Source organism: Dromaius novaehollandiae, chromosome 6 (genome assembly GCF_036370855.1).
Source record: "Dromaius novaehollandiae isolate bDroNov1 chromosome 6, bDroNov1.hap1, whole genome shotgun sequence".
NCBI classification, from domain to species: Eukaryota; Metazoa; Chordata; class Aves; order Casuariiformes; family Dromaiidae; genus Dromaius; species Dromaius novaehollandiae.
Window position 1 is genome coordinate 33,723,647 of NC_088103.1, and position 23,455 is coordinate 33,747,101.

Consider the following 23,455-nt stretch of genomic DNA (forward strand, 5'->3'; position numbering starts at 1 on the left):
CTTGCATTTGCTGTTTTCTCTCTTTCCTAGTTCTAACTAAAGAAAACATTCCCTTCCTCATCACAACACTTCTACTCCACACCTTGTTCTTCAGGCCAAGCTGCTTATGGTATTGAGAGTTTATTTTAATTCTTACCTTATCAAATGAGCTCTCCAAGAAATACATCTGCAAAAATATGTGTAAATGTTCAAATAAACAGCAATGGGGACACCTGGTGGAGAAACTACAAGTTGCCTACGACACCCTGAATTGCTCATGAACATGTAACCATGAATTAGCTATCAGTGTGGTGGTCTGTGAGTGCTTTTAACCACAGCAACTGCAAGATAACTCTGGTTAGCTTAGTGGTCTGCCACTGTTGGCTCATTCGAGGCATCCTGCACTTGCTGCTGGCCAAGAGCATGTGCACGGATTTGTCCCGGTGCTGGTGAACAGTGACCAGTACGCAAGCACCTGCTTCCCGGTTTCTGTTGTTGCTTAACGTGATTGGGGATGAAGCTGCAATTGCTGGCCAATGCTAATTCTCCTTTGCTGCTGCAGAAGCTGCTGTGCCCAGGGATTCTCAGCGAAACACTATGGATACTTGCTTAAGAGATGTCCTGTTCACAGATGTTTTTGGAAGGTAGTTGGGAAGGTTAGGTGAAAAGCCAGGAAGATGTCTGCTCATAGCTGAGAGGCAGAGGAGAAGCCAGACCGGACAGCACCTTGTCCTTGAATGGTTCCTGCTCTATGTCACCCAAGATACCCCAGTCTCAAGTGCTCAGTTCATCCCTGGAGCACCACACCTACGTTACAGGGCAGAATTTGGTTTCTAGGCTGTTTATTTGTATGTACTATAAAAACTCTATTCAGAATGGGACAAGCACAAGATCAAGTGTGAGGCAATCAAATGGGCAGCATTTTTGTATGTGTGCTCTTGGAACTGTGTGCAAGTAGACCCTGCTTTAACTGGAGAGAAAATGCTCATGGTTGATTGTTTCACTTCGAGTTTGTTTGGAAAACAAGCATTACCCTTTCTTGTGACAAGGCAGCAACATATGGGTTCTGCTGTGCCTTCTGGCAGGCACCAGCTACAGAACATGGGACTATCTGTTTTCTTTGTCTTTCTAAGCAGGAGAGGAGGAGGAAAATTCTTATGGTCATGAAGGAGGAAGAATAATTTCTGGCTGTTTTGATGCAGTCCATTCTGACATAAATTGAAATTTGTATAGCCTACTGGTTTTCTCATTGTTTGGGAAAGGAATAAATTAATTATAATTCTGTACCAGAGCTGCCAGACAATTGGAAGAGAAAGTGACTTCGACTTGGACTGTCACAAGTTGGGCAGCAAACTGTGGATTTTTATTAGATATAACAGAGTATTATTTGTGTTTAATTCACATTTCAGAATCTTTTCTCTGTGGCAAAGCAGAGTTGCAAGTTAAGTATGAACTGCTGTTCCGTAAGCATCCAGTGTGGCCACCTGACTGTCTCTGCCCTTGCACAAAATGAGAATAATAATAGACAGACTAATTTTATTTGTTTGTATTTCTGTGTCGGGATTAATATCAAACCATGGCACTATTTTTTGCTACAGGACTGTGACTCAAAATCAGGCAGTTTTAAATTTGGAGCTTGAATTCAGATGCCTCAACAAGATGCCTTTCCTGCTGCAGGATTGGGTGCTCCGGCTGCCTGAGACCCAGCAGAGCTGACTAGAGGCAGTCACTTTGAATAGCAACAAGTGACTGTCTGGGGCCTGAGCAGAGGTCCCTGTCTGAGAACGGCCAAGAGCAGATCCTTACAGAAGGAATATGAGTCCTGAGCAAGTCCCTGGTTTATCCTTCCAGCTTCTGGAAGAATTTAATCACTAAATATTTCTTATTTTCTTCCTTGCAGAAAACACCTTTTGTAGCGGTGACCATGTGTCGTGGCACAGCCCTTTGGACAACAGTGAATCTAGAATCCAGCATATGTTGTTGACAGAAGACCCGCAGATGCAGCCAGTGCAAACTCCTTTTGGGGTTGTTACTTTCCTACAGGTACGGCACAGTAGTGGTGGCTCTGATGGTCACCTCTTGGTTATGGAATGGAGCTGACGTTACGTTTTGTTTAGTTTTGATAAATAATGTGGCCTTTCAGGACTTGCTGTCAAATGCTTATTTCCCTGTTTTCCACTCTTCTTCCTGCTTTGATTACAATGGATCTCATCTTTGAGTTGTTCCTTTGGTGGTGTTCAGTAAGGATTTTACTGCTAATGAGCCATGGCGTGCACAGCTCTCATGGTAGAGGCCTATCTGGTGGAGAGAAGCTTGATACCCTGAAACAGACCCAGAGTTGAATGTTGCATATTACTGCTCTGAAATTTCAAAAAACAACATGGGGGAAAAAGGCTCAGAGAAGCAATTTTTAGAAGAGTATTCAGAGCTAAATGCCATGGCAGCATTAATAAGTGATCCACTGGTTTGAGGTCCAGGAAGAGAGGTGCTTGGAGTAGGACTCAGACTTGCTTTTGCATCATTTAATGGCTGAACTATAGCCTGTAACATTGACACAAGGATTCTTTAGAGGCAAGTGAATTTGCCTGTATTGTTCTACTGCTTAAGAAAGGTTCAGGTTTGCTTTGCAGAAGAAACATTAAACAAATCCCTTGCCTGTTAACCTCACATCTGGAGCTGTTTAGGCCAACTGCTCATTTCTCCCTGGCCCATGAAAAAGCTTCTTTGATGTGGGAAGATGCAAGTATCTGTATTTTACAATTTAAGCTTCAGGTTGCTCTCATTTGTCCCTGGCTCTGGTTGCAACAAGTGATTGTGAGCAGGAGTGAGGAGAAGCTCCGTTATCACAGACCTGCACAAGGCAACTGCTGTGCAGGGGCAAAGGGTTTCCTGAATCTTCTGGCATGCCCAAAAGCCTGTGTTTTATCAACAGGAAAGAGATATATGCGGGTTAATCAGTAAAAGGTGAGTTGTTGGTTCTGGAAAGCAAAGCTAAGCAGGGTGATTCCTGACTGGCCCCCAGTGGGTGCTGCATTAGTCCCCATCCCCTCTTTAGTGCCTAGCTGTTCCGGATTGAAGGACAGTCAGCTTGTGGCATCCTTTGGCTCTTGGTCTCTCATCATCTTCACAACACATACAATTGACTTATTTTTCAACCCTTTGTTTGTTTGAAGCTCATTGTTATGGATTTATTTTGACACATGAGGATAAATGATTGCAAAGAGAAAGGAACGAACACAAAATAATTTCCTGTTTAGAGTCTTGCTGTTTGTACGTAATTAGTGAGTAAAGGCCCAGGGAGGGGTGTGCTGAAGCGAGGGTGATTCAGGCTGTTCGCTGAGGAAGCCTAGCAGATGGGTGGGGGTGAAGTGCTGTTCCAAGGGCTGGGTCCTGAGAAAGAGCACTCTGCAAGGGGCAGGAGGCAGGGTGTGCAGGACTAGGTGCATGCTGACATTGATAGTTTTCCATACAGATCTCTATCAGTGCAAATACACGCTTGTAGCAAAGGCACATCAAGCACTTCTACTTACTGCTCTTCAGAATTTAGTTTCCAGTTTTCCTCTTTTCTGATAAAGCACTAGCTGAGCAAATTTTGACCAAAAATTCAGTGTTGTTGCAAAAGGCTTAGGCTCTTGAGAGAGAAAATAAAAAATAATTTCTCATTCCAAGGGGTGAGTCATTGCGCTCCAAGGCACAAGGCAGCAGTTGGTGGATAAGGAAGAAACTGCCTTTCTCCATCAGCTAAAGAGTGTTTTGCCCCCTTATTTGAGGTGGTTGATCTCAGCTGCTGTGAGAGGGACATGTGGTATTGCTCAGTGTGGCAGTTCCCACCCTGAAAGGCAAATACATCCTGCATTGTACAGGAAGGTAGAAGCCTGCAGTTGCTTGCAGTGAAGAGTGGATTACGTTATGTGTAAGCAGCTCTATGGTGCTGGATTTAACCAGTCAGCAAACTGAGTTGGTCAAGGATTTGTGCGTACCAAAGCATTCCTTTGTGGCAGTAGGTCCTTTGCCTAATTGAAATCGCTGATGTAGCGTTGCATTTGCTCCAAGCAATTGGCTGACAAAGCATATGCTCAGACCCTAACATGTGCTGCCTTAGTCTTTCTTGCGTTGACTAAATTGAAGTGCAAGAATGGGCTAGTGGATCTTTGGTGAACTGGCTTTTCAGCCTTTTCATAGTTAAATCCACATGCTCCATGCAAGATCCGAATGTTACATGGCAAGGGCACCTTACATGATGTGGGCAGAGGGCATAAGGAGCTGCAGCATCTCTCTGTTGTCTCAAGCTCCATTCTGATGTAGTTAGTTTAAAAGAATGGTGCTTCCCTGTATCTCCAGTTTGATCTAGGAGCATGTGGCACATTTTCTCTATGGTTCTTGCACTGTTCCCATACTACTTAGTATCTCAGTTTTTATTTATTCCAGATTGTTGGGGTTTGCACTGAGGAACTGCATGCCGCTCAGCAGTGGAATGGACAAGGGATCTTGGAACTGCTTCGGACTGTGCCTGTGTAAGTGTCCATTAGTTCATACAGCCCCATATAGAAGAGAAAATTGTCTGAAAGCTTGTACAGACCCATATAGAAGCACATCTGCAAGCTGTGGGTTTTTTTATTAAAAATATTTAACTCGTTGATGAAACTTATTTAATCTTTTGCTGTAGCAGGAGATGGGAATTCATTGCAACTCTTTTCTCACGTGCAGACTCTTAGATGGCAAATTAATGCATGTGAAAGTCAACATGTTCTGAGTGGGACAGAATGACCTCTTGAAAGCTTAATTTCCTTCCTCTTGTGCATGAAGCATTTTCCTGTTAGTTCTTCCTGGAAGAACCAGGATAACTGTTACTGGTTGTCCTCTCTATGCAGTCCATAATAAAGAAGGTAGAAGGTCTGACTTAGAAAGCCTAGTAAAGCTTGGATATTGTCTGAAAGTGAGAAAATCATGGCAAACGCAATGAGAGGAAGAGTGTTCATGCTAGTGAAGTCCTTTCTGTTATTTCTCCATTATAATGTTGGATCAAGGAGGAGATAGATTTAAAATGTTACATGATATGTTGATGCCTTATTTGCTGTCAGGTTGCAGCTAAACCTTTTTTTGCTTGCAGGTGTTTTGTTTAAATGTTTTCCTCTCCTACTTAGAGGAGGTTATTGCAGTACGATAGTAGCATGAAAGATTTTAAATAAAATGGTTTTGAATATGTGCTCCTGGGCACCATAGGCCACTCTCTAGTCCCACAGTGGACTTTTATTTCAGCCTTGTGTGGGTTTGTGGGTTTTAGGTTGGTGTTTTTTTTTTTTTTTTTTTTTTTTTTTTTTTTTTTTTTTTTTTTTTTTTTTTTTTTTTGAGTCCAGCTTTTGCTTCTGGTTTTCTTGAACTTCTCAAATTTCTTCTGAATGTCTATGCTCTAAGGCACAAGTGCAGATAGTTCATGAGGATGCGCTAGAGAAGAGAGAATCTGTGCAGCTGCCAACTTTGTTTCTGGGACCTCAAGGCAATAAACACTGCCTGCAGCTTCCCTGGTTCCTCTTAAGTCTATGCAGATACACTATGCTTCTCATTCTGTTCTCTTGTTCTGTTTTTGGGAAAGTACTGCTCTTCTGCTGTGGTGCAAGCACCTTTCCAAGGGTGAAATGAAACCCAAATATGCTGCAAACTACTGAGCTGCTGATGTGTCAGGGTGAAAGTTTCTCACATCCTAGGTGAGGAATTGAAGCAGGTGGCACCTTTGCAGTTAACAACAGCTTCCAAAGTGATGTGAAAAAAGTGGCTATCAATGCATCTGAGGAGCTATAAAATATTAACTTTCAGTGCTCTGACTGCAAGTGCTTTAAGAGACTGTAACACAGACAAGACCAGAGGAGGGGGCTTTTGACTGCAATAACAAAGTATCTAATGTAAAAGTGAAATTTTTATGGCAATTCCAGAAGACTTCAATCAGTTTTTATTTCAAATGAAAAGCACCCTCTAAAACTGATTTCTGTAGTCTGTGTGCATTGTAACCTAAATTAAAGTCCTCAGATAGTTTATCTTCTTAGTAATGTTTTCTATCACCTTTGTTAGGAAACATCTTGACCCTTCCAACTTTTATTGCTAATGAAAACAGATTTTCCTGAACCATCTGAGTACGCAGCCATTAAGTACCAACCAGGCAAAACGTCTTTTGTGAGGATATTAATCAAAGCAATAAGCTTTTCATGGTACTGAACATGACTGCTGATCTCGGCAAAAAGCAAAGCCCCATTGGGACCCTGCTGCATCTTTAGATGTGTAATAGAGGTGGTAGATCTTGGCCCCAGGCCTTGCTTTTCTTTCCTAGGCCCAGCATGTGCTGGACTTCTCTGTCCCAATTCAGTTACCTACTAAGAATAAAAAGCAGTTCAGTCTTGTATGAGTAAGAAGGTCCACATGGGGGATAGCCTGAGTCGATCTTGACTGTGTTGCAAGACTTGGTGGTGCCAGACACAGTCAGGTCATAGAGGACTTTCATTACGTAAAAATGTAAGGGATAAATGGGTGCTATGGGATATATATGCAACGTGGAGGGGCTTCCAGGCTTTTTTTAAATTGTCTTGTGCCTCCTCCAAGTACAGGTCCGCTGTGGGGGCTCCGTCTGGAGAGTACTAGCTAAAGTCCTTGTTTGGTTCATTACCTTTCTTTCTTTGTAGAGCTGGCGGCCCCTGGTTAATAACAGATATGCGAAGAGGAGAGACAATATTTGAGATTGACCCACATCTGCAAGTATGTCTTTAGTTAATAAAATGTCATGTCTTCTGTAGTAGCCAGGAGAAATTGGTTTAATGGTATTAAAACAGTTCTGTTGTTTTCTGTAAACATACTGTGATCTTCCCAGCATTTGCAGTTATCCCAGAGCTGCCTTAAGACTCCTTTTGCTGTCTCAGAGGTGGTTCCAGTGTTCAGGTGTGCACATGTTCAGGCCCAGGTGCATGGCAGCTCTAGGAAAAAAATCAGAGGAGGAGGACCAGGAGAGCAGTCTCATACATGAGACAAATTAGTGAGATTTGGGTTGCTTGTTTGGGAAAAGGTGGGGGGGAGGGGAGATATAAGCATGTAGAATCATACATGACTTAAAGAAGATAGATCAGGAATTTCCTTCCTCATTTTGTATGTAAATATAAGGAGATATGACATGCAGAAAATTCAAAACCTACCGAAGTAATATTTTTTCACAGGTATGACAATGTAACTTATTTCTCTAGGAAGTCACTTGAGGCCAAGTAGTTTAATCTGAAAAAGAATGGGAAGCCAGGAGTATCTCCTGCGGTTATCATTAATAATACATTCAGGAAGACATATTAAACCTTCTGCTTTAGAGTTCAAATTAATTTCTAAAGTTAAAAGATAAGAATAGGACCTGTATGGGGACAGGGGGAGGTTACCGTCCCATGGCCTACAGCTGATTTATGTGTTTGACAGACAGTTGTGCATCCCTTCAGCAGAGACGTGATACTGAAGTAGATGGGTCCCAGGCAAATCCAGTGTCATGCTGACCTTGTTTCAGTGAATCACTGAGAATTTTCCTTTAACAGAGAACTTACGGCTTAGTCTGGTAGGGCATGTGCATATGTGCATGTTTTATACAAGCTATCACATTTGCTTATGGCCTGTCTGTCTGTATCTGATTAGCCTTAGTTGCCTCACAAGACTTTTTGTTTTGAAAGCTTAATAATAAAACCAAATTCTACTCTTACTGTTTTTAGAGATTCATTCATCTAAAATAACCCCAATCTGAGAGAGAAAAAAATACTCCACATATGTCCCACAGTGTGGGTGCCAATACAACTGTAAGTTTTTTAAAAATTTCAGGCTCTTGCAAATTTTGCCCGTGTGCCCTCTCCCCTCCTGGAGGGTGTTTGTTCTCTACACACTGGTGATTCCTAATGATAACAGGGTTTTCTTCACTTTACTGTAAACGAAAAGTAGCTCAGCTTACTGGAATCTGAGTCAGCCAAGGCAAGTTAAGGCAAATAGAAAAGTACTTCTCCCCCACTAGTGTGTCCTGCTACTGAAGGCTGCTATGTCTGTGGTCTTTCCGGACTTCCTCACGTTGAGAACGTTCCTGTCTCTGTTCTCTCTTGCCCTTCTTGCAGTGGGTATGTGCAGGTATGTGCGTACCCCCTTTCTGCTGTGCTGCTGCTGAAGGCAGACTGTGAGGGAGACCCAGGGCAGAAACTTCTGTGGTCCTGAGTCCCGGGAAGAGCCTCTGCGAAGTGCCGGGAACAAGGCTGTGCCACACCAGGTTCAGCCCTCGTCGTGGGCCTTCTGCTCTGAATTAGCAGGCAAAGGATAAAGTGGCTTTCACTCGGCATTTTCTTATTGGTGTTACTTGGTGCCCGAGAGCTGAAAGGCACCACTAGAGGATAGGTGGAGGCGAGGGAGGGAGAAGGGAGAGAAAATGGATAGCTTTCCAGGGAGCCGGCACGCACATTGCCTGCCTGGGAAGCGGGCAGAGCTTGTTTTGAGACTGCATTGTTTCTTGTGGGAATTGGTTGAGGCCTAAACCCAGCCCTGGCAGCAGCAGCTGTACTTTCTGTTCGAAGTGCTGAGAATGGGTCCCAACTAAGATGTCATCCCAGGATGTCAGCAATTAACACTGTGGCAACACTGGCTGGTTTCTGTTCAGCCAGGCTTCCCTGTAGGCTATTCAGATTTCTCTGGCAATACTGTCAAACAGTCCCTGTTGGGCCCTAGCTCTGCACTGATTCTCAGCGCTTTGCTTCTGTCTTAGCAGATATCTCAGAAGAGAATAAAGCTGATTTGAATTTCCTGAGTTGTGGTTGCTGCTCTGCGGGTCACGCTGCAGTGTTCTGGCTCGTTTAGAAAGGGATCAATGACTTAGAAGAGCCTCAGAGCATCCCTCCCACATGCTGAGAGGAAAATGGGACAGAAACATCCTTTCTTTGAGGAAGGAAAAAGCTGAACCTCCTTTGCCCTGGGCTCCTGCAGCCTCCTGCTCAGGCTGCCCTTTCAGGGAGGAAGAACAGCCTCTTGGCCCAGGCACATCTTTACTGGCCAAAGATGGGGTAACACTGTGCATCACCCCAACTGAGAGCCTGTGTTGGTTAGGTTTTTTTTTTTCTCCTTTAGCATCAACACTTGCAAATGTTATAAAACAGGCATACAAATTAGGCTGCCTTAAGCCAGCTCATTTCCATCAGTCCCCCATGATCTCCAAGAGATGCCAACAGAGCAACACTTCTTCCCCTAAGGAAGTGCTCTGCAAACCAGCTGAGATGCAGATGATGAGCTACAGAGCCTTTCCCCTTCCCTTAGCTTCTGTGTCCTGTCTGGAGGAGCTAACTGTGTCTGTCAGCGGGGCCCCTGGCTATGCTCTTGGAGAAGCACTTCCCATGAGAGCCTTTGTCCAGCTGGAGGCTTCAGGGCCCTTGGGCTCTTCCTCTACCTCCTCAAGGGCAAGTTTGGCTCTCCTATGCGTCCCTAGTCACTGGAATGAAAAATAACCATGCTGACAAGCCAAAGCTCCCCATCCTCGCTCCAGCTGATTTCGGTCCTCACAGAGCACTGTGCAGCTCACTAAGGAGCCACATGGTAAAGCATTATTTGCGTATGTAGGATCGAATGTATTTTTTTCACAACTTCTATTTCTGGGTGGAACAGCTCATTTTGTATTTAGGATATAACAAAAGAAAATGACTGCAGATTTGTTATTTCTCAGATTTTCCCATTGCTTTTCCATGACGCTGGAGGAAGATGCCAGCAAGTGGAAGCCTTCTTCCAGGGAGAGAAGCAGAAGGCAGTTTCTTGACTGCTTAAATCTATCTAAGCCAGGATTGCTCTGGTCCTGCCCTTAGCTGCAGGCTTCTGCATGATGCCTTGGGCCAAGGAGACAGTTCAGGGAGATGATCCAGCTGAGAAAAATCTTTTGGCTCAGGGGCAGGGGTAGGAGCACATGGGGGAGGGTGGGACTGCAGCCACTGCGAATTAGATCAGCTTAAACTGCTGTGCAACCACACCCCAAGTCCTAGTGCTTATCTTTGAGCTGCTCAAATCCTCTCTTGAATGGTCACAAGAACAGGCAGTGCTCTTTATAGGGTACAGCGTATTCAGCTGGGCAGGGGGAGGAGTGTATGTGGGTTTTAGTATGGAAACTGCTTCTCAGGGAACAGAGCACTGAATGCTCCCACGGTCTCTTGACTTCAGTGGCAAGGTCAAACCGGAGGGTAGGAATAATGAACGAGATCTGCTCCTGTTGTGTGTAACACGCAGAGAACTGCTCTGTGCTTCCCTCAAATCTTCAAAGTCTGTCTTGCGTACTGCGGAAGCTATCGCATATTTTGAGGTGACCCAGATGTATGTAGTGAGGTGGAGATCTTGCTAGTGCTAGCCACTGGTACTAGAAGTGACACTCCTGAAGAGGGGAAAATGAGCCTGATTTATTCAGCGCCAGCTGAGAGGTAATAGCATTAAGAGCAGCCCTTCCCATCTGTAACTCGGCTCTAGGTTTGTCCAGCTCAACATTACCCCCTTGTGGGAAATAGGTGGAAATTCAGACTAATGCCTGTTCCCTTTAGCAGGTAGGAGTCCTTTGGAGGTTTTGGCTGTAGCTTAAGGCAGAGGCTTGCTGGCAGCAGATGCACGTGTCCTTGAAAAAATGCTTGGTGTCTAAGAATATCCAGCTGCATGCTGTTTGTGTGCAACACATTCCTAGACCCAAACAGTGGTTACGTGCTTGGAAATTCCAACTCACAAGGGATGGAGTTTGTGTACTTGGCCAATAGAGAAAGCTATGCGAAAGCTTTGACATCTGCACACAGATCTTACGTCTCCCTTGCACGTTTGTACTCAGCTGAACACAGCAGCATATTGAACAGCAGTAGTTGTTTGGTTGGGTTTGCAAATAATGAACTCTTGTGAACAGTTAGCCACTCCGTGAACTATTTTTATTCTGGGACTCCTCGGTAAGCTTGGAAAGGGATCTTAAATTTAGCTATTCAAGAGTTTGTCACTGACATAAAACAAGTAGACTGCCAAGCTGTGCTTCATAGAGGAGTATACACTGTAGTGTCATAAATGCTTCAAGCTGGTATAAGCTGGAGCTGGCACTGAAAAAAGCAGCCCTGCATGTGCTAGGCCACTCATTTCCACCTCTGTTTTTCCCTGCTTCATGCCAGCCATGACCACACAGTGAAACAGTGGGGATGGGATAGGAATTCAAACCAACCTGCTACCAAAAAAAGGTTTGGTCCAGTTTAGATCAGCTCCCTAATTTAGCTCAACGTGCAACCACCCTCAGCAGGCTGACCAGGATGAGGAGCAGAGAGTGGAAACAGGCAGCAGAGGAGGGATACGTAAGGGCTGCTGAAGGCAGCTGAGCCAATGCTGTCCTAGAGCCAGAGGGCTTGCAGCTCACATCCAAGCCACACCCAAAAAAGTCTTGGGGTTTTGGATCTTTTCAAGCAGGAGAGAGTCGACAAAGGAATTGAGACAGATGGCTCAAACCTGAGCGGCGTGAGTGCCAAGTGTGCCTGGGATGATCTCAGCCGGCCCCCAGAGGATGACGAAGACAGCAGGAGCATTTGCATTGGAACCCAGCCACGGCGGCTGTCCGGGAAAGGTGAGAAGTCCTGCACTGGCCTTTGAGCCTGCTCTCTGATGTGTCTGGGCAGCGGGCTGAGTCGTGCGGGATGTATAACAAACACCACATTTACGGGAAGGCTCAGCGTGTCTCGGGGGGTGGGGGGGGGTGTGGAATGAATTTTGGTATGGCCTTTTCGAAGAAGATAAGAGGAGTGGGAGAAGAGAGAGTGGGAGAGATCTTTGTGTTGTTTTGTCTGAATTTATTTTGAAGTTTTTAGGCTATTCCTAATCTGAATCTCCAAAGTTAAACTGAGGTCTGGGTGAAACCAGGACCTTAAGTACCTACAAGGTGGAGCAACTGCATTTTCCCAGGCCATGTTTCCTTTTTAACATTGTCACTTCCCGGGTGTCAAGTTAGATTGACGCTGCGTGTTGCTGTAGCTGAACTCAAGTGATACTTGCAAATACATAACTCTGGAAAGAAGAAATCGAGTACAGTGGAGTTCCCCTTTACAGTGAGATGCCGTCTCAGGGTACAGATGTTACAGCCATTAAGCACACTTGAAATTACCCATGTTAGCTTTCAAACTGGTTGAGTAATGTAAAATTTAAGGGTTTGAGATTTCCAGAAATTAATGGTGGTTTCCATAGGAATGATATCTTGCTTGTTTTTGATTCCATAGTTTAAAAAAAGAATTAAATGCATGTAGCGTTCCATCTGGCTTCTGCGCAAATATCTTGAACTGCAATGGATCTAAAAAGACTAAGCACTGTTCTCTCCAAGCCCCACAAATGAAGAGCCTGAGACAGGTCTACACAGTGGTATTTGCCCATCCTTCAGATGATTCTGAAATAACTTGGATATTTTGTTCTGCACCCAATTCCCACATTTCTCAGAAAAGATGAGGAATTGTCTAAGGAAGCTGGGGTATGAACATCCTTTTAAAGTATTTGGCTATTAGGCATTACAGGAAGATGAAAAAGTAGAAAGACTGCATTCAAGCTGCATAATTTGCAGTTTATTTTCAAATGTCAGCTTGAGGATGAAACTTACTGTGCATAAAATTCCTTTCTCTTGTGGATATTTTTGTAAATTAATTGACAGATTTGCAAAGCCAAGTGCAGAAACTCAGGGACCCTCTTGCACTAATTTGGTAAAGGAACAAACTCCTGTTATGCCTACTCCCATCATGAAAGCTGGAAGTATCAGGAGGTTCTGCGAGAGCTGCAGAAGCAGCAAACATGTAATTTATGAAAGGAATACAAAACTACTCAGAATTTCCTCAGCAGGAGGGTGTAGTGCAAAGGTTCCAGCTCTCTTTGCCTGACATAACATAGCAGCCCAAAACAACAGCAAAATAACTTCTAAGTTGCAAGAAGAGCCATTAGGAATTCAGCCTTATTTTATCCCTTGATGTCTTTCTGAAGGGGAAGAGTTTGGATGAAGCGCACTATAAAAACAGGCCTTTTAGGAAAAGCTGATACCTTCTTGTGCTATGTTTCTGGGGACAGTAAATCACATTAAACAAATTCTCTTTGCAGATACGGAGCAAATCAGGGAGACTTTGCGGAGAGGGCTTGAGATTAACAGCAAACCTGTTCTACCTCCAATAAATGCGCAAAGACAGAATGGGTTGAACCATGACCGAGCACCGTAAGTTTAATTCTGCACTCTCGGATGACAGGAGAAGACTAAAGAGCTCAGAGTGAAAACCAAAGCTGGGTGGGAAAAAGACTTGGTGGGGGAGAGGAAAGCTAACAGCAAATACTGGCAAAGTGTAAGAACAGAGGGAAAAGAGTTGCTCAGGCTGGATTTATAGGCTAATGCTTAGGAGGGCAAATTTTGAGACGGATGTTGGGCAAACCTTAGTAATGCAGAGTGGCTCTGACTGTCCTAGAGGACTTGCTGCTCACAGCGCAGTGTTTGAGGTCAGACTGGACTGAGCCCTGTGAAATGTACTGGGTCAAACAGTGCTGTACTATCCAGAGAGCTAGGTGGAAGAGAGCAGTGTTTGATATTTTTGCCTGAGCGTTTTGTTTTCAAACTCATAATTACAAACCTTTTGGTTAAAATATTGTGGAGTGATTTTGTTTGTTTGCTTGTTTTTTAGAAAAGGTGACTTTGATCTTGTCTAGCTCAAATAGGCAAGTACTGTCACTAGTCATATGCCAATACCACCCTGGTGTCTTTTTGTGTACAGACTGTAAGTGGAGGAAAGTGGGTCTAGGTGGCCCTGTAGATCTTGCCTCATTTGTAATTTTTGACTTTGGTGAATCTATAGACAATCACTTGTGGTCTCAGCCATTTGCTGTGTCTGCACTCCAGTTCTGTGGGTTTTTTCCCCCTTCCCATTTTAGGCTATGTTTCAGTTAGTAGTTAAATCTGTTCCCATCCATTATAATGTTTTCATCTAAATCTGAAGAAATCTAAATCTAAAGAAAATGCATGCGTCTTTGCTACATTCTTTCATCTTGGTGTTTCTTTTGGTCTCCTAGCCTCCCCTGAACACTTGTGCTCTCTTGTTCAAAGAGTAAAGATCATCAGGCTCTTTCCTGGAGTGCCAGGCAGGCCCAGCGTCCTGCTCTGTTTCAGTTTCTCTGTTTCATTCTTGATTCAAGCACTCTATGAGAAAAATATTGCTGGTACTTGGTTAGGACGCTGATGTTCGTTCTTTTCCTTTTTTTGTGTAACTTCTGATTTAGCTAACTTAAATATTTTCGAGTTACCCTGCCCTTTGGGGAAGTATTATGTCAATTGCTGATGCAATGTACTAGTAAATAATATGAGGTAGTGGTATTTTTCAAAAACATCTCAAATGGCTTTATTACTGCTTTAAGAATAATCTTATTTTTTCTATGTAATGATTGTATCGAGCCAGATTCTGACCTGACTCAGATTCTGAGTGGTGTTTTTCTGCCTAAAGGTTGGTCCCACTGGAAAAATAAAATGATAACGTGTGATTTGCAAGAATCACACCCAGCCTTAGAAGGCTGAGAAGTACTGAACAGGGTTTTTCAGGGATACTGGGCTCCTGCATGAATCTGCACGCCCAGTAAAAGCCCTGTGTTCACAGAGGTTTGGGGCAACCAGAAATATTTGGGGTGCTCATCAGGGCAGGGAGGCAGCTGCTGGGTAAGACTCACTGCTGGGAGGCAGTCTTTGCTCAGATAAGAAAGCTTTATATTATCCAGGGTAAGGTAAACAGAGATATGCTCGAGACAGAGTGCTGAAATGTTAGCAGAGGTCAGAGATGGAACACACAAATATTTACCTGGGTTTTTAACAGTTCTGAGGCAGAGAGGAAGGTAGGTCAAATTTGGAGCTTTGTATCTGTGTAGTGCCCTTTGTAGCAAATCTGTCCTACCTGTAGCAGCTCTGCACCCGCCTTCCCTGAAGCTTTAATAGTAGGAATGGCAGGTTCCCAGTGTTTGTCTCGTAGAAGATCAATACATTGCTCAGAGGTCTATGGTTACCAGCGTGGAAACTGATAGATAGCCTGTTTCTCCATAATAGTGATTCAGTTAAGGAAAGGGAGTTATCAGACCACTGTGTCTTGCCTGCAGTCAATCTGCTGATAGTTAGCATCTGAGCAATAGAGGAGGTCTCAACTTAAACAGCAGTGTTTCCTGACACCTCCTTCCTCCATGCTTACTGACTAGTCAGAGTTTGGAAGAGGTCTTTTTCTTCTTTGTACAGTAGCTCCCCCCCCCCCCCCCCCCCAATTCACACAGCAGATAAAATGGAATTTGTTCAACGGCATGTCCTTACTGGGAGAAGTGGCTTGTGCTGCGAAGCAGTGTTTGTTTGCAACCTCTGACTAACTTGTAGTGAAATCAGGCCTGATTGTTGTTACCCTTGCTGTGGCTAACACTTACCAGTCCATGTTTTTTCCAGCCCAATGTGGTATACACAGAGCAAAAGAGAATGATCTTAGTAGGTCTTGGCCATTTTTAATACGCTATCTGAGCATATAGTCTGCATTTGAGCAAAGTTGGACAACCTGCTGCTTAGTACCTCAGCATGGTCTGGAGTCTCTCATCTCCCACTGTTATAGAGGGAAGTAGCTTAGAAGTTCAGCTTTTGCATGTAGTAGTATATCTACATCCACATTCCCTACAGGTACTTGTAGTGGCAAAAGCTAAGACATGAAAGGCACCAAACCTAGTATGGATATAGTGATTTTGTAGGACTCGTGGGTAGATGCCTGACATGGAGGACAACTTTGCACGTAGACCTTGTCCCTTGGGTACCATCCTTGTTTGGGCCTGGTAGAGCTGGAACTCTGTTCTGTCCTTCAATGTAAATCTTGTGTAATCTAAGGCAAGTCATTTAGGTATTGAGCCTCAGTTCTGAATCTATAAAATGGGACTAATAACAATGTCATCTTCTTGAGGCACCACAAGGATAAATATGTTAACGATTACAAGGTGCTAGCTGATGGGAGCCAGGCTTGTGTGTAATCATATCCTGCACTGTACACATCGGAGCATAAACTATCCAACCCGTGGTTTTGCAAGGGCCTGTGAATAACCGGTGCATTGGGGGCTCCTCAGGAACTCGACAGAAGTGCTCTGTCAGGGCATGGCAAGTTGTTCCAAATCTGCTTTGCATAGGAAGCACTGCAGAACCCCGGGCCATCAAATTTGCACCCAGCTGACATTCAGACATTCAAGTCTGACACAGACTCTAATGGCTTCATGCAGAAGAGGAATGTGCTGTTTATTTACCATAGATTTGCAGCCACTGACTGCTTTCCTAGTAGCTTTCTTCCTTTTCTTTTATCCTAGCCCTGCCACCCACCCACAGTAATCTGTCAGGGTTTAGAGCAGACAACCTGTGTTCTGCATTCAGTGTCACAAAGTAACACCAGAAACACTCAAACTTTCTAATATTTATTTGTATAAATTTTCTATAAATTGTGTAAAATATATAAATTGTGGGGATCCATACAAACTTCCCTATTTTTGTGCAGTTATTTTCAGCACTTATACAAAAGCCTCACATTGTTTCATTGCAGATAGGGCTTAATTCAGTATTTTGGCTCCAGCAAAGTACATACTTACATGTTAAGCATGCATATTACCAGTTTGCTGTCCCAGAGTCCTAAAAAAAGTTCCTTCGAGAAAAAGCTGGTTTCTGTCAAAACCCAGTTGGGCAGCTGAGCACTTTGATTCATTAGTGTTATTACTGTAGACTGTGTAGCCCTTTTTCTCCTACGGATATGAATAAAAGCACTCTTAATGCTTGAAACTGCATTGGACATCTGTTTCTCAAAATGACTGTTAGCTCAGTTCATAAGCAGCCATTAAATCAGTTCATATGCATTAAACAAAAGAACATGTAAATTAATCTTTGGAAACATGACTAATCATTTTGACCATAGGTAGCATAATACTCTTGATTACTACTTGGAAAAATGAGGCATGTATGAATACAAATGTACTTTATAGCAGCACATTATTTTTAGGACACATCAGCTTGGTAGGTGCTATTCAGACAGACAAAAACACAAGGCTCCCAGTCTCCTGAACTGTGCAGATTCTGCCCTTGTTGGATACTGTTAGCTGTTATCAATAGGGAAAGTCTGGATGTCAAGACTAAACACTGCTGCTGTTAAGATCTCAGTGGGCCAGAGGCTCCAGATGTCAAAGATCAGTGACACTTGTAGAGTCTTGCTTAGTTCCCTGTTTAATTTCTTGATGTAGTAAAATTCTGGGGCTGAGTCTTTAATTGTCCCCAGCAATTAGTTCTCTGCTCTCCTGTGAGGTAGGTAAGCAGCATTTCCACTTCTGAGATGAGGACAGAGGAGTTAATTTGCCACAGTTGCAGTGAGAGCCAGGATTGGGATAGGGGAATTCTTGACCTTTTCCACTCCTCAAGGGTCCCCTTGATCACACAGTGTTGCTGAAAGTGATGTTTTTCTGCCCCTTGGCTGACTCAAACAGCTCTACTGCTCCTGTCTGCTGAGCCGTAGAATAGAAACCTAGAGCTAGCAAACTGTGGTACTGCGTAAATTGAGGCTAGAATTATCAGTAATTGCTACACTTCATTGTGCCAGGATTCAAGTAATGCCCACCCACATCCCTGGTGTCTCAGGTGACGTCTGAGTAGTGGAGAACGGTCTCCCAAGACTGTGTTACTTTGACAAAACGCAGCGCTTATCCAGCTTCTCTCTATTGTTTATATCTCTCCCCCTTCTCAAAAAGGATAAAGCAGTGTGGTTCAACAGGCAGCTCACGCACAGTTCCCATATTTGTCTGGGATTTCCCAGACAACAGTGCGCAGGAAGGTCCCCCAGCATCAGTGGTGAGTCACTCATGCGCAGTGGTCATTTGTCCGGGAACCCAGGACATGCCCAAAGATCTAAGATCCCATCTGCATTCGATTTCCAGGCAGAAAAACAGGTTGAGTCTAGGGAACCCTGAACATATGGTAGCTCTGTGCCCGTGTGCTAATTCTATCCAGTCCTGAACAATTTCCAGCTGTGCAGGGAAATGTAAGTAGGTTCCTGGCAAATAGACCAGGGAACAACCCTCCGGCAGGTGGGGCTGGCAGGACTGTCCTGGATGTGACCTTCTGGTGCACTGCACACTGAGCATCTCAGGTTGTTGCCCTTCCCATGTGGGGAAAGAGAGAAGTTGTGTCACTCCAGAAGTCCGCTTCAGATAACCCCAGACTGGCACCTAGTCTGCTCTAGTGCCAAGTTTAGGAGCAGATGAATGACAGCGCTACCACTTGCAGGACTGGAGTCCGCTCTGTGTAGTTCCTTTTACTTGATAAATAGGGCATGCTGATTTCTTCTTTCAGTAAATGCTTTGCGTAGCATTAGGTTAATGCAAATTAACAAGCTCCATCTGAGGAATATTTTTGAGGAAGCTCTTAATGGTAATAGTGCAGGCAAGTCTGCACTTTGCTTCTTCCAATTGCGCTAGGTTTTGATTGCTGTTTTACTTGGGCAGAGGGAAACTGTTGTCTGTGTAGCTGGTTTCCTGTCTTCGGTTCTTGGAGGCAAACTTTTACATAAAGGGAAGCATTTCAGTGTTCTCTGAAATTGTCTAGTTCTGGCTAGACTTTCCGATCCTGCAACCACTAAGCAGTAAGTTTCCAATCCAGTCCTGCTTATTTAGGCATACTCTCTCATCGAGACGCCATGCAGTGGTGTCTTGCTTGAGTAAGGAATGCTGTATGGGGGGAGGCGGTATACTTCAGGGAGTGTCTCTCGGCATGAGGCTGAGTGCTGGGTGACAAGCCAGCAAACTAGGAAAGCAAATGTCTGGAAAACCAGTGTCAGTAGAAGTGCAGAGTGGTCACCATGCTAAGCTGCACTTGTGCATAGCTTTCCCCATCTGAGAATCCAAAAGTGCTTTGCAAACATTGACTTAATCCTTGCAACACCCCTGCGTGGAAAAATGTCTCAGTTGTACAGACAGAATACCTAATGCATAAAGGAGTTGTTTGACTTTGCCCATGAGTCTGCAGGGTGCCAGTGGCACAGCTTAAATCTCTCAATCCCAGTTCAGCTCTAGGTCCAGAACAGTCTGGCCCCTGCAAACACTGACAGTAGTTATTATGCAGCTTTCCAGAGGGATATGTGAGTGGCAAGAAGATTGTTGCTGCTGGCATTGTCCTTGGAGCTCTTCTGTGCCAGGAAATACACACAGTACATTTTTGCTGTCCGGTTTAACCAGGATGATGAGCACCCAGATCTGAGCGCTTGAGCTAGCTTTGTCTGAGCGTGATCACAGCAGGATCTGTGTAGCAGTGTCCTCCCCATTTCTGCACTTGCCTCTGTGCGTCTGTGATGTGTCCTATAAGTCTGTGTGCCAAGATGCTGTAGGGCTTTTTCCCACAACTGCTGGTTTGCCCTTCAGGGAAAGCTGTGGGAAAGACACTGGAAGATTGCTGGCACTTAAGCGATCTTTGAGTGTATCTTCACTAAGGAATAAGGAAGTGGGAAATAGCCAGAGTTGGCGGGAGAAGACAAGTGGGCCAACCTCTCTGTCCTGGCTGTGTAAGCTGGCACGAATTATTTGCATTTGCCAGCTCATGGCACAGGGTTTTGTACCTGGGAAGCAAGCAGTGACTGTAACTCAGGATAGTGGGGCAGTGGCACCCATTCCTACAGAGTCCCTGTCGTGAACAGCTTCCAGCAGCCTCTCCTTTGCGGTTTCATTACCTGGGAGGTAATTTGGAAATGCAGAGAAATGGTGCCCTGTCGGTGGCAGAGCTTGGAAGGGAACTGAGGGCTGGTCCAGTAACAGAGCTGTGAGCTCAAGCACTCTGATCGTAAAGCAAAATGCAAGGATAAGTAAGATCAGGTTTCTTAATTGGATCAACCTGGTTATTTTTGAATCCCATAAAATAACTGCTGTCAGGACTGCTTGAAAAGAGGCTGCCATAGACATGACTTACAAGGAGGGGACATCCAAACTTTGTGCCACCCAGTGATTGCATTGGCGATTTTCCAGGATCCCCAAGGGCTGCTGCCAATTGGCATAAAATTAAGCAGGTTGCAGCCACCCTCATCCTTAATGCAAAGAGAGGGCCCTGAGTGGAGGCTGCAGCTTCCAGTGTGTGGCTGCACCCATCAAGAAGGAGCACAGCGTGTTGGGATGTGTAGTCTCCTCAGGCCCTTCCTCCCTGTGGACAGAGGTCTGGGGAGGCTGCAGTCCACGTTTGACCCCTTTGCAACGGTTTGACCACCCCTCTCACAGAAACCTTGCTTAAAAAATCAAATATGGCTTTGGCTAAGTTCAGGCTATTAGTCTTCATTCACGAGATTTAAAACAAAACTAACAAGCATCATTTCCTCCCTCTCCCCTCCACCCAGAAGCAGGCTACTGGTAGAAACTGAAGCTGGAAAAAATAGTTGAAAGTCAGCTAAAGTCACCTTGGTAACTGCAGCAATACACTTGCCCAGAACAGGAGACATCAAACCCAACTACAAACAGCTTTAAAGAAACAAAAAGAATGTAATCATCTAAAGAATTAATCTGACAACTGCCCACGTTTACACCTCCCACAAGCTCCCAATCAGAGGGAAATGTGCTTTAATCTCCTCCAACTCCCCTCCAGTTTCACAAAACACTAGATGTGCAGTCCTTAAACTGGGGCATTTCCGGCATGCTGCTTCCATTTAAATAGACAGCCTTTCCTAATGCAGCAGCCCTGGCTTTTGCAGACTTGTTTTTTCTGGACACTGAGAAACATGAATTTTTTGTGTGGGTTGGATGAAGCATTAAATCTGGAATAGACAAAGTTTGCAACATTTTACATGATAGTCAGCTAGATCTTAGTCATAACAAATAAAACTCCACCAGTTTTTGCTGCTGATTTCTTTGGTGATGGGGTGGAGGAAGCAAAGGCTTATGGGTAACTGACAGTCAGAAAATCAGAGATGTTAGTCTTAGAAAGCAAACTTTTTCTACATTTCCTTCTAAAGCCGAAAGCTACAAGCTGTGAATGGCAGAATGTGTTATTACAGGAGCTTTTTATTAATAACACTCTAGAAGTCCTACTGACCCTTCATCTGGGCCATCACCGTTGGGAAGTGTCTGTGTACAAGGATTTCCATTTCCGATGAAGGAATTTTAATGGGTCTTACAGAGTCCCTGTGTCATGATACGTGTTCCAGAGTCTGAAAGTCAGGGCTGCTTTGTGACCTTCCTCATGCACCTTCCAACTGAGCATCTCCGGACATTTTACAAACTTTAAGCCTGTTAACACCCTTCGCTCTGAAAACAGCTTAGGTGTATTTTGCTCTGTTTTATTTTCATAAATTTACATGCCTCTGGATATAAAAGTAGTGGAGAAAACAGTCCTCTCTGTGGATAGTATGGGCCAACTTCCTTGCCTCAGCCACCACATGGGTCCAACCAGTAGCCCACATGGGATGCTCATCTCCCCCTCACGACCTTTGCACCACAGAGAACATGCTTGAGGGACGCTCGCAAAACCACAGCAGGGCCCGTAGCTAGAACAAAGTGCTGTGGGGTCCCTTGCTGGGGAGGTGGGACTAGTCACCTCAGCTCCAAGGCTGAGATTGCAATTTCCATTAAGGCAGCAAAGCGGATGCTACAGTCTGACTCCAAGTAGAGAGCACTGTGACCTCTCGATATGTTGTGTCCAATCCACAGCATGTCCAGAAGGGCCCAGCACACAAAACTCTTGTTTAGAAAGGTGTAGCTGAGAGAGAAGGTTATTTGGTTTCTGCTGTCACAGTTTCACCCGTAACTTCATGTAGCTGAAATTGTATGTGTGCCACCAACGTGAAACAAGAAACACAGAGACAGTGGCTTTTTTGAAAAAGTTTTGTGGAAAGGATTAATAATTTCATGTCATTCAAAGTATTAACTACCATTTTGCTTCACTCCTTCACCTTTTTGACAGAAGGGCTGGTTACTTATTAATGTGAAGTCATAATTATTGACAGCCTTAAAGTCATGACAGTTCCATTTGATAGTTATACATTACTCAACATCTTCTTGAGCACGTAATGACAAACAGCATTTGCTGTTTTTAACAAGACTTAGAAAGCTTTGCCCCTTGCCTGCAGAATATTGTCGGCATTCCTATTATTGCATTAGCAACCGGAGGCTGTTTCCCCTCAGGACTGCGGCCCCCTTGTGCTGGCAGCTCTACTGGCTAGCACAGGGGAAATCTGAAAACTCACCTTCTGCTCGGAGTTTGGAGCCCGGGATTTTAGGGAACTGTCGTCCAACTGGCCGTCCTTCTGAAACGCGAAGCTACAGCACTCATCGCCTGGGAAGCAGTGTTAGGGGACGTGCCCAGCACACTTAGCCAGTCGAGGTGAGAAGGGCACGGTCTCTTGTCTGTAGCAATAACACTGCTGTTTAACTCTTGATCTGCTCCAGGGTACATAAACTCTGGAACTGCATTTAATGAGTGCAAGCTTATGGCCTGCATGAAAATCATGCGTTGCTAATGGCTGACCCTTTTGGTGGGGATTGATAATGAATGATGGGAAGCGGTAGACCACAGGCTGACTTTCCCACAGCTCACTGTGTATATAAGATCTGATAAGGAAGTTCAAGCGAAGCTTAGCTTAAGGTCAACTGATCATTAATCAACTGTGCACTTCTCAGGTAATCAGCCTGCAAAATGCTGGCCCACTGTACTCTTCCAAGGCCCCACCTACAAAGAGCTGTAAAATGTTTGCTGAACTAGATTAAACACAGCTTTAAGTGCCACCTATAGACTACAAAGCGTGATGTGTCTTTGCTTTGGGGTTAACCCATCAGACTGACACTGTGCTGACTGTCAGCCCATCAGCCCACCCCTCACATACAAGCAGTATTCTGATCTGCTGTGCCTTTGCTGGGTCCATTATTGCTTTTGTGTGCTCTTAAGGCAGAAGCTGGGACATGTTCTGCAGTTCTTTATTTTGCAGGGAGCTGAGCTGCTCTTATTTATTTATTTATTTATTTATGGTGCATATATCTGTCCTGGGCATGCTGGACATTTGCAAGAAGGCATTGTAAGATAACAGCATGCAAAGGGTTTAGTTGGTATCCTCATTTCAGAGTGGGCAGTTTTCAAGTACAGGGGAAAGGCTCACCTGGGCCCTGGTGACTTGGCAGAGGCTGTTCTGGTTTGGAAGCCACACTGAACTCTGTTCATATGTCTGCATGTGGTGGATGGGAGTAATTTTGGGACAACACCCATTCATAAAGTCAAGTGGAGATAAGGTAATAAATCAAAAAAAAGTCATCTTCTGAGGGTCACGCTGATTCTTTACAGTTTTTTCCAGATAAATTTTAGAGGTGGGTCCCATCTTGGGTGCAGGAAGAAGCCAGGCATATTGCAGCTTTGCTCAGAAATGGAGCCATGGCCTGGTAGCTTTGTTTCATTTTGGTTTGTCTGGCAAGATAAAAACATATTATAATATGGCAT

At 44.4% G+C, this 23,455-nt stretch overlaps 1 protein-coding gene across 3 annotated transcripts in view; it reads left to right on the plus strand.

Annotated features, from left to right (window-relative positions):
* Window positions 1-23,455, plus strand: part of SUFU (SUFU negative regulator of hedgehog signaling) — a 101,310-nt gene that overhangs the window by 53,199 nt on the left and 24,656 nt on the right. For 2 of the 3 annotated variants that reach the window (XR_010389751.1, XM_064514163.1), the window contains exons 4-8: window positions 1,880-2,022; window positions 4,408-4,493; window positions 6,651-6,723; window positions 11,422-11,578; window positions 13,084-13,195. Coding sequence is in view for 2 of the 3 variants with exons in the window: in XM_064514163.1 (XP_064370233.1) it covers window positions 1,880-2,022; window positions 4,408-4,493; window positions 6,651-6,723; window positions 11,422-11,578; window positions 13,084-13,195 (571 nt within the window). In the remaining variant the exon portion in view is untranslated. The remainder of the gene's footprint in view (window positions 1-1,879; window positions 2,023-4,407; window positions 4,494-6,650; window positions 6,724-11,421; window positions 11,579-13,083; window positions 13,196-23,455) is intronic. The other variant, XM_064514164.1, reaches the window with a different exon arrangement.